The following is a 16726-nucleotide window of genomic DNA, read 5'->3' as shown; positions in this document are numbered from 1 at the left end:
AGCCAGAAGCAAGTTTTTGTTTTTTTTTCGGTCACATCCGGAACTAACTGGTAAAGCAGCTTAAATTAACGGAAGCTGCTGGGATCGTCCAACACGGTCAGGCTACAATGCATGTACAACATAATATTATACGACAAGTCGATAACATGTATGGAGTTGTTATACGGTTCGTATTTTGTCCGGTAGTTTTTTGAATGTGCACAACACACCGTTGCTGCGCCGACCCCTGCTACTACATATTTTGCTACAGGACGTCTTGCTTAAAAGCTAAGAAAAATATCAGACTTAAAAGGAAGAAAAAGGTTGCAATGCTGGCTTTTTGTATAATAATATTGCTGTCATCTGGCATTCTGGGTTGTGTTTGTGCGGAACAGGACACTGATAATGAGAGTAACCCTAAATCATCCTACCAGACATGCGCGCGTTACCATGTGGTAACCGACCCGGTCAACGAAACCATGTGGACCTTGCAACCGTACGGTCTACGCAAACATCAACTCCAGCTGCTCAATCCTCAGGACAACCTAGACCTTCTCATTCCTGGTCAAATGTTATGCGTTCAAGCTGTAGGTACGTAATACGTTGTACTTCATATACAATCATATGTACAACGGTACAAGCAAGTCCCAGCTTAGTTTTTTTATTGGACATTGAATTGCTCACATAGTTTTGTTCGCATTTTCTCCGGGTTTTTCCAATTTTTTTTAAAAAGATGCACTCAATTTCATTGTGCTTTATATCCCTTTTTATCACTTAAAACTACAGAAACAACGTCAAAAGCAGCCAACCGAGAAAAACCACCGGTACGTAGTCCCGAAGGTGCGGATGATCTCATTTTAAATTCTGACGAATATGGTGCTGACCTCTACCACTGGTCTCGCGTTGCATCCATCGAGACAACGGCTCGCATGTCCACTCAGAGCCAGCAGTGTACCGGAACATTCATCACCGCAGACACCGTCATCACCAGCGCAAACTGTGTAGCCGGATTGCAACCTAATAGTACCACAGTCATCCAGCGGAAGTCTAAGCGACTGGGGCAGATGGTGGACAAAAGGAACATCGTCAGCAAAATCGCTGTTCACCCGCTGTATAAACCACAGGCGACCGGGAATTCCCACAACGTTGCCATATTGACATTAGAACAAAAGGCGCAATTTAACCGCACTGGAAAGGAAATCAGGTTGCCGACTGATCCAGCCGCCGTACAGGCCGGTGCAGAAGATTTAGTCGATAGCTTTTATGTCGTTATGATGAACCCATGGTCTCAAAAATACATTATGGAGAACGGAACCGAAGCAGAAAACAGTAAGAATTCTCTATCTTACCTCTCAAAAATTTAATACATCTAAAGCTTCTAATTACATTCAGTTTATGGTTCTTTAATACGGCGCACGCAAGATGATTTACACTTTCCTTTCGGTAACTGTGACCTTATAACAGAAACGGATACTGTGGTTCAAAAACACAATAAAGTCAATCCGGTGCAAGGACATAAATGTCGGGAATTATTTTGGGCAAAAGGATTTGCAGACTTTTACCTGGCTGACGACATGATCTGCACCGTGATGGATCCGGACGAATGGTACTACGATGTATGCCGCACCGGTAACGGCGCACCGCTTATTCAGTTCGACCGGCAGCTAAACCATTATTACGTAATCGGTATCGGGGTGGCTACTGCAGGAGGGTATGTTCCACTTGCCGAAACCCTGCACAATTTGCACAAATACTGTTTTCTCAGGAAAACCGTCTACTTTGAAGGCAATATTTATTGGCGGCTTGTTTGTAATTATGGGGCTAGTCATGTCATGTCATTATTCATTGTTTTTGCGTTTTTGTAGATGTGCAATGGAAAAGTTTGGACATGATTACATTTTCGTCGACCTCCGTCACAAATCAAACTGGGACTGGCTCCAGAAAGCCATGTCAAGTAGCTAATTCCGTTAATATTGGTTACTAAAGTTTGCCATTATTTACGCTTGACAGTTAAAAAAGCCGTGTGCTTATTTGTGCTGGTAATGAATCGACGAATATTATCAGAGTGTACTCTAAAAAAAGCCTAAAGATTTACTCAGTAAATTATATGCAAGGAAATCGCTCGCTCAAGGTACTTTGGCGTTCGATTTCGCAGAAAGTATTTTAATGGTAACAGAAAAGTCTTCCAGAAAACTAAGCTCACAATAATCTTGTTTTACACTATAAAAATAAAGCCATCAATTTTGGTCACAGAGTGTGGCGAAAGAAAAGCGCAGCACATAGCCGAATAGCGAAATTTCAAAAATTCAAAGCATACTTCTGTACCTTTCTGCAAAATTCCCATCACAGCCTTTCTGCATCATAAAAATAAAGATCATTAACCACCTGCGATGAAAGCAAAGAATATGTCTTTTCCAAAGCTAGAAACAACTGCCCGCACACAAACATCTTTAAGAAGATCCACAGCCAAGCTGCCTCGCAGGTGTAAGCACCGGAAATTAACGCCTTCATAGCCATGTCATAACTTCCTGAATCACTTTCGCTTGTTCCGACTGCAATCAAAAATATCAGTACGAGTATCACATGTATCCTTTTGTGTTCGGTTTTGCAAATTATGCGTTCAAGGCAACGTATACCGTTTTATAATTTTCACAAATTTACCTCATGTCGCTTTTTATTCCCCGTAGCAGTGGCAGCAGATACAGCCCTTCCGATATATCTAAAAAATAACGGTGGTTTGTTGTATCCGCCCATCTGTCTCACATTACGGTACTGCACTTCCAAACCTGACTTACTGTACAGATCGTTCGTCGTTCATCCCGTGCCCGAGCAGCGTATCCAGACGGGGTTGGATGTATGTCCATGCACCTGCGTTCTTGTGCTCTTCCTGTGCCCAAACGATTTGTGCGCTAGGGTACAACTTCAGCTGCTCCTTAATGAGATCATGCGGAAAAGGGCAGATCTAGGAAAATCGTCCAAAACACCAAAACATCATCAGCCTTTCAAGGGCAACTTGTACAGTATTCTTCCACTCTGTTTCGACCTTCTATACAATACAGAGCATTTATTTGGTCGAAATTAACTTATTTAGTTAGGTGCACAGCATAAATCTGATGAAAAAGTACAACCGACTACAACACTGTACTTAATTGTGCAGGGTACTCAAATTCTCACCTGTTCGATTCTGATGAGTGCTATATCCTTCTCCAGTCCAGCTTTCGTTCTTTCTGCATCCAATTCATAGAACAGCTTTCCCGAACAAAACACCACGCGTTTAATCGTGTCTGAGTGTTTGCTAGCAGTTTTGTCAGGATAAATACGTTTAAATTCGCTGGATGGCAAGAATTCATCAAAACTAGACTGCGCTTCGGGTTTGCGCAGTAAGCTCTTAGGGGTCATAATCACAAGCGGTTTCCGGAATGGTAGTTTCACTTGTCGTCGAAGAGCGTGGAAAAGGTTGGCTGGAGTCGTCAGATTCATAACCTGCCAGTTTGTGTTTCTCAACTGGGTCAGAACTGCTTCTCGACTGCAGTCCAGTAGCATGTCATAAGGATCATCGCTGCATAACTGCAAACATCGCTCTACACGGGCACTGGAATGTTCCGGTCCCTATCGAAATTATACATTGCCATTAAAGCGAATAATGTCGGTAACGAACATAAAACGGTAACAAGATAACTGTAAAAATATCATAAATAGCCGTAGAATTTCTGGTCGAAAGCAAAAAACTACATTGTAATTCCAAAATTTTACCATTCCTTCGTATCCATGCGGCAATAATAAGACAATCCCAGCCTGGCGCACCCATTTATCTTCCCCACTGCTAATCAGTTGATCAATGACGGGCTGGGCGGTATTCGAAAAATCCCCAAATTGTGCTTCCCATAAAACCAGCGCATGGGGATCAGTGATGGAGAATCCCAACTCGAAACCAAGCACGCCGTACTCCGACAGCGAGCTGTTGCAAACTGTGTATTCGGCCTGACCGCGGCGGATATTCGCCAAAGGACTGTACGTTTCCTTGTCGCGTTCCTGATCATGCAGTACGTGATGACGATGGCTAAAAGAAATAGCTGTGATGCAGACAAAACAAAAACGTTAGGATTGCCATAAAGCTGTCACCTAAACGTTCCACGTTCAACATCCTGACCACTCAACCGGACATGAATGCCTTCGCAAAGAAGAGATCCAAAAGCCAACGCCTCGCCCATCGCCCAATCAGCCACCCGTTTCTGGAGTAACTTTTGCCTGTTCTCCAGTATCCGTTTTGTGCCTAAACACAGTAGCATTATACAGCTACATTATCAAGCAATCATGGCTCAAATAATAGCTGCTAGTTAAACAAAAATCAGGAACGTGAAAAGAAACCCAAACCGAACCCTGCAACGATTTCCTTATTCAAACCTATATATTTCCCTCATGAGTGCAATTTGTGAACCACTGTGTCATATATGTAGTAATCACAGCATTTCACTTTTAATGGTAGTGCAGCATTTCACTTTTAATGGTTTTAATGGTACACTGTATCAGTTGTTCCTAGGGCCTAAATCATGCCGGCAACCATAACTATCGATGTCTGATCGGTAGCAGCTGAAATGATACAAACTTCTACTACCTTGATGGATGTTGAAATCTTTAGGTATCTCGCTAAAAACGGTGCCAATGCGATGAAGGATTCCCTCATCTACACCGGTATTGAACGGTTGACAAGATGTTGGGGGCCAGTTTTCCCATTCAGAATCCAACCAATCTCGATGGCGAACAGCAGTTATTCCCTGAGCTGTCCGATAAGATTCAGCACATCGTTTGATGTATTTGCTCGTTTCCTCCTGCAGATAGTGGCGGACTTAGTCCGATCCTCAACACGAAAAAACGACGCAAACACCCTTCGTCGACCGCGCACTTACTGCGGCATAATGAGCATCAATAACGCCGTTATCAATTAATTTCTTCGTATAGGAAACCGTTACTGGGTCCATCTGATCGATAATTTTATACATCCCCGGCTGAGTAAAACGCGGCTCGTCCAATTCGTTATGCCCATTTCGCCGGAATCCAATCTGCATAATAATATAATTAACAGTCAAAAACAGATGACGATGACCTTGTTCTTAGACACTTCTCACGGACCAGATCAATGACAACGTCTTTATGGAATGTCGCGCGCCATAATGCTGCCACTTGTGCAACATAGTGAACAGCTTCCGGATCGTTTGCGTTGACATGGAAGACCGGTGCGTTCACCACTTGAGCCAGATCAGTGCAATACTCAGAGCTGCGTGCCACTAGCGGGTTGGTTGTGAAACCGAGCTACAAAATATGACAAAATTGAAATCGTTAAGAAACACAAAACGCCAAGCACAACAGGACTACCACTGCCAGAGCAAGCTTAGTATATCTTATGCCCACTTAAAAAAATACCGCGCAATAAACGGCATACTATGTTGGAAAAAGAAAATTTAGCATAAACGCTAAATTTAATAATACGTAATAATAGCGAAAACTTATAACATAACAAATCAAACACATCGGTAATCAAAATTTCTACCTGATTGTTTGTGACAATGTGGATTGTCCCGTGACAGGAGTATTCAGGGAGCGCGCTTAGGTGGAAAGTTTCATAGACAACACCTTGCCCAGGAAACGCAGCGTCCCCATGCACAAGGACGCTCATTACCTTCTCTCCCTTTTTATCCCCCATATAAAACTGTTCAGCCTTTGTCTTTCCTTGCGCAACCGGATCTACGGTTTCCAAGTGCGAGGGATTGGCACACAGGGTGACCTTCACGGGAAGATTCGTGGCGTCGTTAATGAACTGCTGAGAAAGACCCAGATGATACTTGACGTCACCGCTTCCGCTATCGGCAGCTTTCAGATGCATAAATTGAGCAAACAATTGTTCCAGCGGTTTCTGGCAGATATTTGCGATCACATTCAGACGACCACGATGTGCCATTCCCATGACAAAACTCTCCACCCCAGCGGCACGGGATGTATCAATGATCGCGTCCAGCGCAGGGATGAGGCTTTCCAATCCTTCCAATCCGAATTTCTTTTCATTCGGCCACTTTTTAGATATGAAATCTTCAAACCTGAAACAGACAGCCACAACAGTTTCGGTTAGGCCTGTATCGTTAGTTATCTTTATCGCTTCATAAGTTGCGAGACCAGAATTTTTTTCAACTTTGTGAACGCATCATTCAAGGAATAACCCCAACGGCTTTAAATCGGAACGAAAAAAAGCGACTCACGCTCCAGCATGTATTAATCGTTTCAGAATCAGCTTTTTGTCGGCAGCGGTAAGCTTGGCGGCATCCGGGGTCTCGAATTTGGATCTGATCCAATCACACTGGTCCCGCCGCGGAATAAACATGTACTGCACCCCCACAGTGCCGCAGTAGGCGTTTTGCAAACGGCGAATAATCTCGCGTAAACTTAGCACCTTTTCCGAACCGCCGATACATGTCGTAACGGGCAACGCAAATGTTGTATCCAATTCACTCTTTCCTGCAAACAAATTTATCATGCCTTAATTAATTAATTAGCATTTTTATTAGCTACAAAAAATGTAATACACTGTTGGGCAGTTCCTCCTCCTGGGGAAAACTCTTGCTCACCTAAAGTTTAATTCGCGCTCCAATAAGATGCCAATTAAAATCGCTTATAGCTAAATCCATTACGCAGAGCGGTAATTTCTAAGAAATTTAAGCTTATCTGCATACCCAAGGAGTAATGTGCCGGGTCCAATTCTGGCAGATAACGGGTGATGCGCTGATCCTGGCGAAGTGGATCGATATCAGCCACTTTATGACCATGCTCCTACAGAAATGTCAAAACTCAGAAGTACTGCAATACTACCGTAAAGAGAAGAGCACATAAATAAACGCACGGGCTCCAGCTGCACCTACGCAAAAAAAGATTTCAGCAATCACCGAACCTGATAATAACGAATAAGCGTCTGAACCGACATGTGATCATTAAACGCCTTTTCTAATTTTTCCAGCTGCAGTGCTGTGGTTCTCGAATTTCCAGGTTGTAACACACGTTCATCTTTTTCAAATATGGCTGAAGGACCTCCATCGGAGTGCATATCTTTGAAATACGAACTCCAAGACTAAAAAACAAAACAACCATGTCGTATTTATTACGATGCGTCAAGCAAATACGCAACAAACGCAAAACAATCGACACCTGCCTCTGCCATAAATATCCAGTGCACAAGTGCGAACTACTGCACAAAGTTCGGTATAAGTACTAACAAAACTGTTCTCAGCATATCGGAAGATTTCATTCATAAAGTTATGTCGGATGATCTCATAAAGTTACTGCAATACGCCATGACGCTGCTACCATATTGTGTGACCTTGAATCAGCTGGCGACAAATGCACCATTTTGACTTTTGCCAGCTCAAAAATCTTCCGCCATAAAATTTTCCGTCATCACATGGTCAATGACGAAATATTGTGTAGCATAACATTTTGTACGATGTTTTATTCGCACATATTAAACCTAGTACAACTTATTTAACTAAGTTTGTTATCGTAATTTCAGGCAAAAGCTGGAAAATGATTTCCTTTTCCTTCAAAAATTTAGTTGTATTATGTGGAAATAAAGCGGCAAACAATTCTAAACCAGCACATAAAAGTTGAAAGCCTCTTGTGAGCCGCTATGTGCTTCAACCAGGTTGTAATTTACCGTAATAATGCAGCGCTTTCTGGAATACTTAATTAAAACTTCACTGGAATAATTAAACACAAACCCCGTGTTGCTAAATCACTGACAGCACAGCAAAAAATTTCTGCTGACCATGACTGCTGTAAATTTGCAACTCACCAAAAAAATGAAACTGCAGACCTAACTGATAACTGGGAATTTAAAACTCAAGCCCACCTTAGAGCATACTTTGTTTTAGTGGGCATACTGTTTAGTGTTTACAATCTAAACAACCTTCATGCCGAATGCAGGAATACCACAATTATGCTCCAGTTATTTATGACTTCACTGACAATAACTTCGTACTTAAGCCAACATAAATATTAATGTATTAACTACAGCAAAAACAGTCACAGCAAGTGACTAAGTCTACAATAACTTTTCTTACAATAATCTCGTTTTATAATAACTCGTATCCATCTTGCAATACCAGCATTCAGCTACAAAAACTGTAAAACGAGTGGAAATAAATGTATATGCAATCACAGAACCTCAATATACAATACTTTTAGACTACAATGCTTGACAAGTGGCAAGCATGATTCAGCAGAAATAGACTTCTAAACTTCAGCTGCTGAATGCAGCCAGTAGAGTGCTATGCAAATCATGCTTCCTGATTGCAATTCGCACACTGACGGTCTTACCGAATGAACGCTGTTGGGGTCCTTCCTCCAATGTTCCAACATGCTTTCCAGGTAGACCGCCGAGCCGCTGTTGAGGAATTCGTCGGTCTTCATCCCGGTCTGCATGCCGCGTCCATGCTGCACGGTTCTTGGGAGCCAAGATCCCGCTAGCAGCCGCTTTCCCGTCTGGCGGAACCGGATAAGCTGGCGCTGCAGCATGATTATCAGCGCAGTGCTGCGACTGGCCTTTACGCTTCCCTGCTTCGTCCACTTGTGAACCGTAACACAACTCCAGAAATACCAGCGGGAAAAGGCGGTCAGCACCTTAATAGTCACTTAAATGGTATCACACGTGCTGAAAGCGATCGCGGAATCGAAAAACGGTAACAACACCGTCGTGGAAATATCGAAACGGCAAAACTTTGCACTTTTTATCACGGCTATTTATAGAGCAAAGCTCATGGGTCGAGTCTGCCAAGATAATAGCATTGATCAATTATGAAAGTATACGGATGACGAAATATTTCCATAATATTTCCGATATCCGTAGCCTGCAGGTAACTACAAACGAGGGCTTGGAAAGTCTGGGATGTGCATCATGTGCTGAAGATTTCGGTTAGCGCACGGTTTGTTGTCGGTATCTCGTTGGTGCTATCGACGACTGGAGAGGAACAAAATGACACTGATGCTTCCGCCGCGGCGGCTGGCTGTACAGTCATACCGGTTTATGGTCTCGTTGAATCTATTGTAAATGCAATAACGTCGCAATTGTTATCGATTCTTCCTCATTTTGAGGAGCTATCTGCTTGGCGCACAAATATTAATTCTACTATAACGCAAACTTTTGTATTTCACAATACTGCAAGCACTACAGTACGATGAGAATTCAAATGTTTACGTAAATACATACTTCAAAAAAGTTATACTTCTGTTCTTCTACAGATATTATTGCACTATAGAGCGCACGATCCAACATGCGAGTAAATTCTATATTATTGCCGGTATATACTTAGTAGAATCTTAGACGGTGACCGGAGTTGAACCGTGTACGTTGTATTGCTTTACCGGCATCTGCATAGTTCTACGCCTGCGATTTAGCAACCCAAGCGATGTGATCATTTACGTACATCGTCCAGTTCCACAACCGGATATGCAACAGCAATTCGTTTGCTTTGGTGTGCGTTGTTGTGTGTTTGTTGTGCCCGAACTGTGGATGCTGTCCTTCGTTTTTTCTCGTAAGAACTGTCAAGGTGCCCTCACCCAATATTATAAAATGTCGTCATTTAAGTTAACTGTAAGCTTCGTTTTTTCACTCCATCTGCTTCTTAATATAATGGCAAAACAACGACGCCACCGGCTAGTCTGCGCAACTCTTGACATCAGAATTGGTAGAAAAATGATTATTAAATTTTACTGTGTATGCATTGGCAGACCGTCAGAGACACAGATCTTACTGTTTCTGCGTAGTCAGTAATACGTAGAATTCGAATGTAGAAATCAGTAATTATCCCTTGAACGGGAACTGCGCATGCTCTGCATACGTACCGCGAGGTACGACTATTGGCTTTATTTACACATGCAAATGCCAGAATTAACAAGGATCACTTCGTACTCGTAGTTGCCGGTGAAAAGGATAATTCACAATATATGGTAACAAAAAACCGAATGAGTGGTTACCTCATAACAGTTGTTTAACTAACACTTTAAGTGCTGTATTAATTGTACTGTAGATTGCTCTTTAATAAAGCACAGTATTAGGAGGATGCTAAGCGGCTAACGGCAGCAAGATCAAGAATTGTTCTTTGCTTATCTCTCTACCTTTGCCAGCTCTTTATACCTACTTAGATTTCATTCTGGATGATAATAATGAAAAACTATGGCGGAAATGAGCATGGTCGAAATGAAAACGACCGAAGTGATTGATAGCCATAATTAATGAAGTGAGTAGTAAGTACGGCTACTCACCAATCAAGAGAACTGAGAACGTTACAAACAAATGAAACAAATCCTACCTAAACAGATTTTTACTGCTAACAGCAGAAATGCAGTTGAAACTTAGAGGCTAACAAATAAGACACGAGAACTCCAAGACTAAGACAAGCGAGTCTGATTCCATAATAAATTTAACAAGTGACGAAAGCTACTGAATTTGGTGGTCCATGGTAAAGAACAAAGGAAACGAAACGTGCGGACGTCAACTTGCTGCTACTCTTAACAACATCTACAGGAACATGATTCACCAAGGCCACAGCAGCCACACGATTCTCCACACCCAAACCCGCCACCTTCCTGCACCCTGAAAACAAACGACCATTAATTTTCTAAAAACATTAACAACAATAAAAGTACGGCTGTACATCTTATAGATAAACAGACCAAAACAGCTCACATCTGTATCACGATGTAATTTCGAACAAAAATGCGGTACAAATAAAAGTTGCGTTTTTAATAAGTAACGCATATGCAAGTTACATTATTACGAATACATTGCCCTTAACTAATTACATACGGTAGCTTCGAATCAGGCTGGGAGGTATGTACAGTTCGTATTACAGAATCTGTTGTCGGCTGATAACGGGCGGTTCTATTTCCGGTTGATTCCCTTTCTTCAGGTATATCTGTCACACCTGAATCCAATCGTAGCTGTAAATTGCTCCATGAAGGATTGGCTGTACGCTCTGCTGCCATTTTTGTCTAACTGCTACGTAAAATCTACACAAAAAAAAAACTAGGAAAAGACAGAACGTCAAAAAGGTAGCCGGAGTACATACAATAACAGCAATGAACTCTTTTATTCCTTCAAATTAAAACATTTAGCTGGGTGAGAAAATACTACAAATACAGTAGATTACCAAAAAACATTAATGACATTACGCTACGTTGCGCAGTAGTGTCTGCTTTGTAGAATACACATCGACCATAATAAAAACATTTAGTGTAGGTGAGACAAATAATTACAAATACATACGAGTACAGCAACAAATTCCTGCTTCCGTATCGGTGTCGTACAGCTACATCGAACAGAGCGAATAGTTTTCAGATGACTCATATGTTATAACTCAAAATTCATAGAAATGCTTATATAACTACGGAGAAGTACAAGGCCATAAAAAATCAAAAGAACATGCCTATACACATACGCGAGCCGAAAAGGAAGCCGCAGAACCGTCAATATTTTGCTGATACTACAATCTTACACTTGCAAGCAGAGTGATTACGCAAGCGGAACTACTTAGTATCAACACAGTACACACCACATTACAACTGCACACAGATTTTCAAACGGAAAATACCAAACTTTCCAGATATACTCACATTACTTCGCCCTCATAAAAACGAGTACACAGTTTCTTTAACAGAAGTCAGCGCGAAAAATCTGTTTCCAAAAGTAATCGACAAACGACGTGCATGCAGTACAGTTAGCCAAAAGAACTTTCACATTTGGACAAATTATTTTACAACACGTTAAAAATTGGTGTATCATCGACAGTTACGATCAGGCAAAAAGTACACTGCATTAAGATATTCCACTTTCTTGGACCAAAGGGATTTATTCTTATTTTTTCGCCTGGAGAAGTTCACCTGAGCGTTACCAGTCCAGCAATATGGCCAGTCCAGTTGATCACACTATTCAAGTCACATTTACAGCGCCAAGAATGGACCAACCAACCAATGCTAATGATTCCACGGTGTACAGGATGCAGCCCGGTCTCCCGGGGTCAGGATATCCGGGCCCGTAAGTACATAAAATAAAACTAAAATATTAACTAGGAATTACGCAAGAACCGTTGCCGGTCGAAGGTAAACTTATAGTAAAACACCTACTATTATAGAGCTCAAGAAGGAGGAGCTTCATTTTGGCGCTGTGGAGACAAAGCCGCCTGCACGTGTTGCGGCGGGAAGTGCGGCTGTTTCAAGACATAAAAAGGTCAAGATTCCCTTTAACCGGTGTACCTCTGTACATACTATAAATATTTCTAAACCGTGTACATAGTAGTTGTATTATATCTAGCATATAGTAGGATCAATATCGTCTCAGCACCAAAGATATTACTAGGAAATATTTTATAACTCCTTATAATTGTTGCGAAGAATTGGAGGAATCAAGTCGCAAAACGATCATTAAGATTTATGTAGACCATTTCCAGATGCTGATATTTGGCAGTGCAGTCTGTTTATAAAAAAAACTGAACTGGAAGTACCCTTGAATACACCACGTATTAAATGGTTTACTTATTCGTACTACCAATCACTGAAATTCCGCTTTTGCAAATTCAGTTTATTCCACCAACCATGCAACCGATGCAAGTAATATTTGTGCAACTTCAACTTCAAGTACCATATCTCATACATCATACATCCATATCTCATACATCCGTTTCAACTTCAAGTACCATAACATTTATATTATAAATGTGATCAGGTAAGTACGTACTTGCAAGGCAAGTGTCAGGCACCAACCGGAAATTGTATGATTTTTTTCGAAGTTTAATGCTATAAATTAAAAAAAACTTTCAGTTAGACTTTATCACGGGTGCGTTACACAAACATTTTAGTGGCACTAATGTGTTTTACATTTTTTTAAAACACTTCAGAATGATTTTACGCTAACTGCATCAAAACCCGAATCATATCAATAAACAAACAGACATTAAAATCTAAAACTGACTAAAAACGTTTAGAAAACAACCAATACTGCCACATACTTTTAGGTACGAGTACCATATCTTTTATGCAATCTTTTTCGAAATAATGGTCGCAAACTTCGTCAGCTGCAGCATCACCGAACAATTTCTGCTCCAGCAACGTTGTCATTGAGACTGAGGGGACGATGTAAGTAAGGAGTCATTCTGGATATCGGAAGCGTAGCTGTCGCGTCCTCTATGTCGCTGCAAAAATGAATAGTAAGAGATAACCATCGTGAAACGATGCAAAATCAAAACATTACCACGTCCACAGGAGAAGTTTTTGGCAGATTTCCCATGATTTCACAACTATCATTCAGAAGACGCTCCAAATGCTCCATAATTTTCATGTGTTCTTGCACCGGCGACTTTGACAGAAAACCATATATCAAATCTTTGATCTTTTCCAGCACTTTGGTTCTGAAAACAGTTTAAACGGTAATAATTTTTAACTGATTCTTCTTACTAGCGAAACGGATATCACATCTCTTACTTCATCCAACTCATATCCAGATTCAATCCAACAGCACTTAATGCCCGAATATTTTTATCAATATCCGAATTTAGCAAGCGGCATCGCTCCCTAGCGGCCAGTGAATCATTATCTTCATTTGTAAGGCCGATTTCCATTTGACCCTGTCGGCAAAAGATTATCTCGGCAAGTAACAAGGTCCCTTCTGAGATTTTATGTAAGTACTAATGCAACCGAGCGCGACTACTAAATAGTCTCAAACGAATGCAGCAATCGCTCACCATGAAAGACTCGATCCGGCGTTTTTTATCTTGCACTCCCGAAGATAGATTTCCACACCTGATCGCCAGGTTCTCCCATTGCTTCAGTTCGCCTGTCAGAACATGCAGGTAAACCAGCAAAGTCCGCAGCGAGTCATCATACGCTTTCCACGCCTATAATTAACAAGGTTTGTGAAAAAAGTAAGTATTCGATTCGATTTATGGTTAACTGAATTCTTACGAGTTCAACAGCGTTCATCATAGACAGCAGAGTTTCGGCAGTTATTTTTTCCGTTAATTTCTCAACCAGGCGGACCTGCAGAGCAGATCGCTTTTCCAAGAGCAGCTGAATCGCTTGGCGATCCTGGCTATCGGCGGTTTCAGCATCAGCGTCGCCATGTGGATAATGCGCCGAATAAAACTGATCCCAAGATCTACAAAAGCCCCAACCACAATTAGCTGACAAATCTTCAACACTTTCCTATACAAGCACCATACAGTTTGCCAGTGTTAAGCTGTTTAAGGATCCCGCAAACGGCTGCAGTGGCTTCGGTTTCCGCCCGTAAGCTGTGGAATAACATTGTGGACTCTTCCATTCTAAAACGTCCAAACGGTTGTCAACTTGTCATGCACAATTAAGCAGCGAAATCTGAACATACTCGTATTAGCAGATCAACACAACAGGATACAACCCACTTTGTAACTAACGTGGACGAAAAAGGAAATAGTTACCCTTTCATCATGCCCACAGCAGCATCACATCGGCGGTTATATTCCACACATTTTTCATGCGGAACAGGATGAGCTGTATCAGAGAAATCCTGTGGCGACAACTAATAGGACAGAATTAGATTTGAATCTATGAAAATTAATTTTTATATAAGTTATTTAAAACCTCGTAGATCCTTCCCCATAATCTGGAATTAAACATGTTCACGTTTGCCTGCCATTCGAACAACGATGCGTAGGACAAGAAAGGAATATGACAACCAGAAGCGAGCTCCATGCTCGATTTCGGCTCAGGAAGACACACAGACCGAAGGGTACTGCTAACTGAATTTAGTGTAACCAAATCCTCTTCCATCTGTTAAACAGAGTTCGAAAGAAATTCTAATGTTAACGTTCCAAGGAGCTCAAATAAAGTAACTGCATTTACAGTAATTTACCTTTTGAATTATCTCTGTCCCGTTTTCGCAGACGGCAGCCATACGCAGTTGAGTATTATCCTGCAGGATTTCATCAAGTTCACTGCCGTTGCTCGGTAAATTTTCCAGCTTTTTTAATAGGTCCCTGAAATATACGGTATTCTATTAAATCAAAGTATCAGACTACGAACCTTACAGAAACGCGGTTGTTAATATCTGTCGCTTCTGCGTAATAAAGAAAGGATAATTGTCTAATGCGCAGAGATTTATTGGTTATTATTTACAACTTATAATTCGGAGTCTTAAATTCTTAACTGTTTAGTTGAATATATCCCGAACGATCCAGTCAATCCCGAGCGAATACTTCGGACAAAATCGGTGCGGTCTGCAACTCCGGTAATCAGCAGTTCCAAATCATTTGTGGTGCGCTTTATCCTTTCTTTATACACTTGATGGAAATCCCGTAATCTGCATTCAGACAAAGTGCAAACACGATAAATACTGGATAGCTACTAAAGTCCGTCAAATTACGGCTCAAAATTAATCTTGAACGTCCAAATTCAATATAAGCACATAAGCTAGCATACTGAATACCGTTAACTGCCTTCGTAACAGGTAACACTGGAAGAAAAAGCCTTACAGTTCCACAGATCCTTCAGAAAATCTGGCATCCTCTAATTTTATGGTCCGCAGCAACAGGGCTATGGCTAAGAGATAAAAATAACCAGATATAAATAATAATGCCATATAAACGTAGGGAAACAGCCAAAGTTGTGAACGGGATCACCAGCTTGGTCAACATGCAGGAGCTTCAGCTGTTTTGCTTACCTTGTTCCACTTCTAACAAGGCAGCCATTTCGGGTTCGGGAAAACAGGGACCTGCTCTCCAGTTTTCAATATAACAACGTCAAAATAACCGCGCTGCTGTTAAATTTTGCGAATAAGATTAGGAAAAAGACGTATGGTTAAGAGAATGTATTGCAAGGACATTTCGTACAACTTGTATGAACTATGATTCGTCTATGAACATCAAGAATACGAAATTTTTGTTAGAATCGATCGACAATAGGGGCTTTGCGTTGCAACTTGTATGTCACATAAGTTAGCACCCGTCTATATAAGTAAGACTTCCGGCCGTCGAAATTGGTTTGTGCGTATGGCTTAAAACGAGCTGGTGTGCGGCACGCGTGTAGATGTGACCAGCTCGCTCATAAACACATAAGTAGCCGACCTGACTGCCAGTCAATCCCCAAAACTTGCAGCACGCTTCTTTCGTTTGCCTCTCAACAGAACTTCCCAATCGATATATCAAAAAGATAGAGAATTAATTTTCAAACTTTTGGTATATAGCAAGTGGAAATCTATGGCAAATCAAGAAAGTTATGGCTGTTTTGGTTTCTCGTAAACAAAGCATAGGCCCGTGTGAGGAGGCGTTGCTTGCATCCTATGCTAAGTCTATGAGAAACTAAAACAGCCATAACTTTCTTCATTTGCCATAGATTTCCAATTTGACAAAATCTCTATCTTTGATATATCGATTTGGAAGTTCTGTTGAGAAATAAACGAAAGACGAGCGTTTGAAATTTCGAGATCCACTGGCAGTTCGATCAGTTTCGTGTATGTATGCATGCTAGGGGGTGGAGTTACATACATACGCGTAAGGCTCTTACGAGTATGCATTTTTGGCACCGCCCTCACCCAAGCACAGATCTAATTTGCGCGGCAGCGAATCGCCGCATTGTGGGTTCGGCCATGGCGTAACTTCTATTGATGGGTCCTTAGTTGTGTAGCATACAAGTAGCAACGCAAAGCCCGGAATCAAACATACGCGTACATCAAACCAAACAC

The 16726-nt window shown here is 41.4% G+C and overlaps 3 protein-coding genes and 1 long non-coding RNA gene across 4 annotated transcripts; 1 reads left to right on the top strand and 3 right to left on the bottom strand.

Moving 5' to 3' along the window:
- Window positions 1-96: 96 nt before the first annotated feature.
- Window positions 97-2196, top strand: LOC129593473 (uncharacterized). Its single transcript, XM_055489801.1, has 4 exons — window positions 97-570; window positions 766-1308; window positions 1444-1690; window positions 1845-2196. The coding sequence occupies exons 1-4, from the start codon at window positions 195-197 to the stop codon at window positions 1939-1941; spliced, it is 1263 nt and encodes a 420-aa protein (XP_055345776.1). The 5' UTR covers window positions 97-194; the 3' UTR covers window positions 1942-2196.
- On the bottom strand, window positions 2127-9459 carry LOC129593472 (2-oxoglutarate dehydrogenase, mitochondrial-like). Its single transcript, XM_055489800.1, has 15 exons — window positions 9444-9459; window positions 8338-9058; window positions 6917-7093; window positions 6702-6798; window positions 6231-6486; window positions 5528-6071; window positions 5110-5289; window positions 4887-5039; window positions 4595-4808; window positions 4102-4252; window positions 3733-4039; window positions 3154-3588; window positions 2775-2941; window positions 2641-2698; window positions 2127-2531 (listed from the first exon to the last, which is right to left on the bottom strand). The coding sequence occupies exons 2-15, from the start codon at window positions 8533-8535 to the stop codon at window positions 2487-2489; spliced, it is 2982 nt and encodes a 993-aa protein (XP_055345775.1). The 5' UTR covers window positions 8536-9058; window positions 9444-9459; the 3' UTR covers window positions 2127-2486.
- Window positions 9460-10202: 743 nt separating this feature from the next.
- On the bottom strand, window positions 10203-11277 carry LOC129593586 (uncharacterized). The gene is made up of 2 exons (XR_008691104.1): window positions 10826-11277; window positions 10203-10612 (listed from the first exon to the last, which is right to left on the bottom strand). It is a non-coding gene; the product is annotated as an uncharacterized LOC129593586 (long non-coding RNA).
- A 1541-nt stretch (window positions 11278-12818) lies between these two features.
- Window positions 12819-15951, bottom strand: LOC129593585 (uncharacterized). The gene is made up of 12 exons (XM_055489978.1): window positions 15707-15951; window positions 15519-15585; window positions 15194-15346; window positions 14900-15023; window positions 14629-14817; window positions 14466-14566; window positions 14232-14330; window positions 13975-14167; window positions 13755-13907; window positions 13495-13637; window positions 13265-13421; window positions 12819-13205 (listed from the first exon to the last, which is right to left on the bottom strand). Exons 1-12 carry the CDS (start codon window positions 15732-15734, stop codon window positions 13128-13130), a joined length of 1485 nt encoding a protein of 494 aa, XP_055345953.1. The 5' UTR covers window positions 15735-15951; the 3' UTR covers window positions 12819-13127.
- Between the last annotated feature and the right edge of the window lie 775 nt (window positions 15952-16726).

This window comes from Paramacrobiotus metropolitanus, unplaced genomic scaffold (genome assembly GCF_019649055.1).
Source record: "Paramacrobiotus metropolitanus isolate TYO unplaced genomic scaffold, Prichtersi_v1.0 Parri_scaffold0000062, whole genome shotgun sequence".
Taxonomy (NCBI): Eukaryota; Metazoa; Tardigrada; class Eutardigrada; order Parachela; family Macrobiotidae; genus Paramacrobiotus; species Paramacrobiotus metropolitanus.
This window is presented reverse-complemented; position numbering and strand designations above follow the sequence as displayed.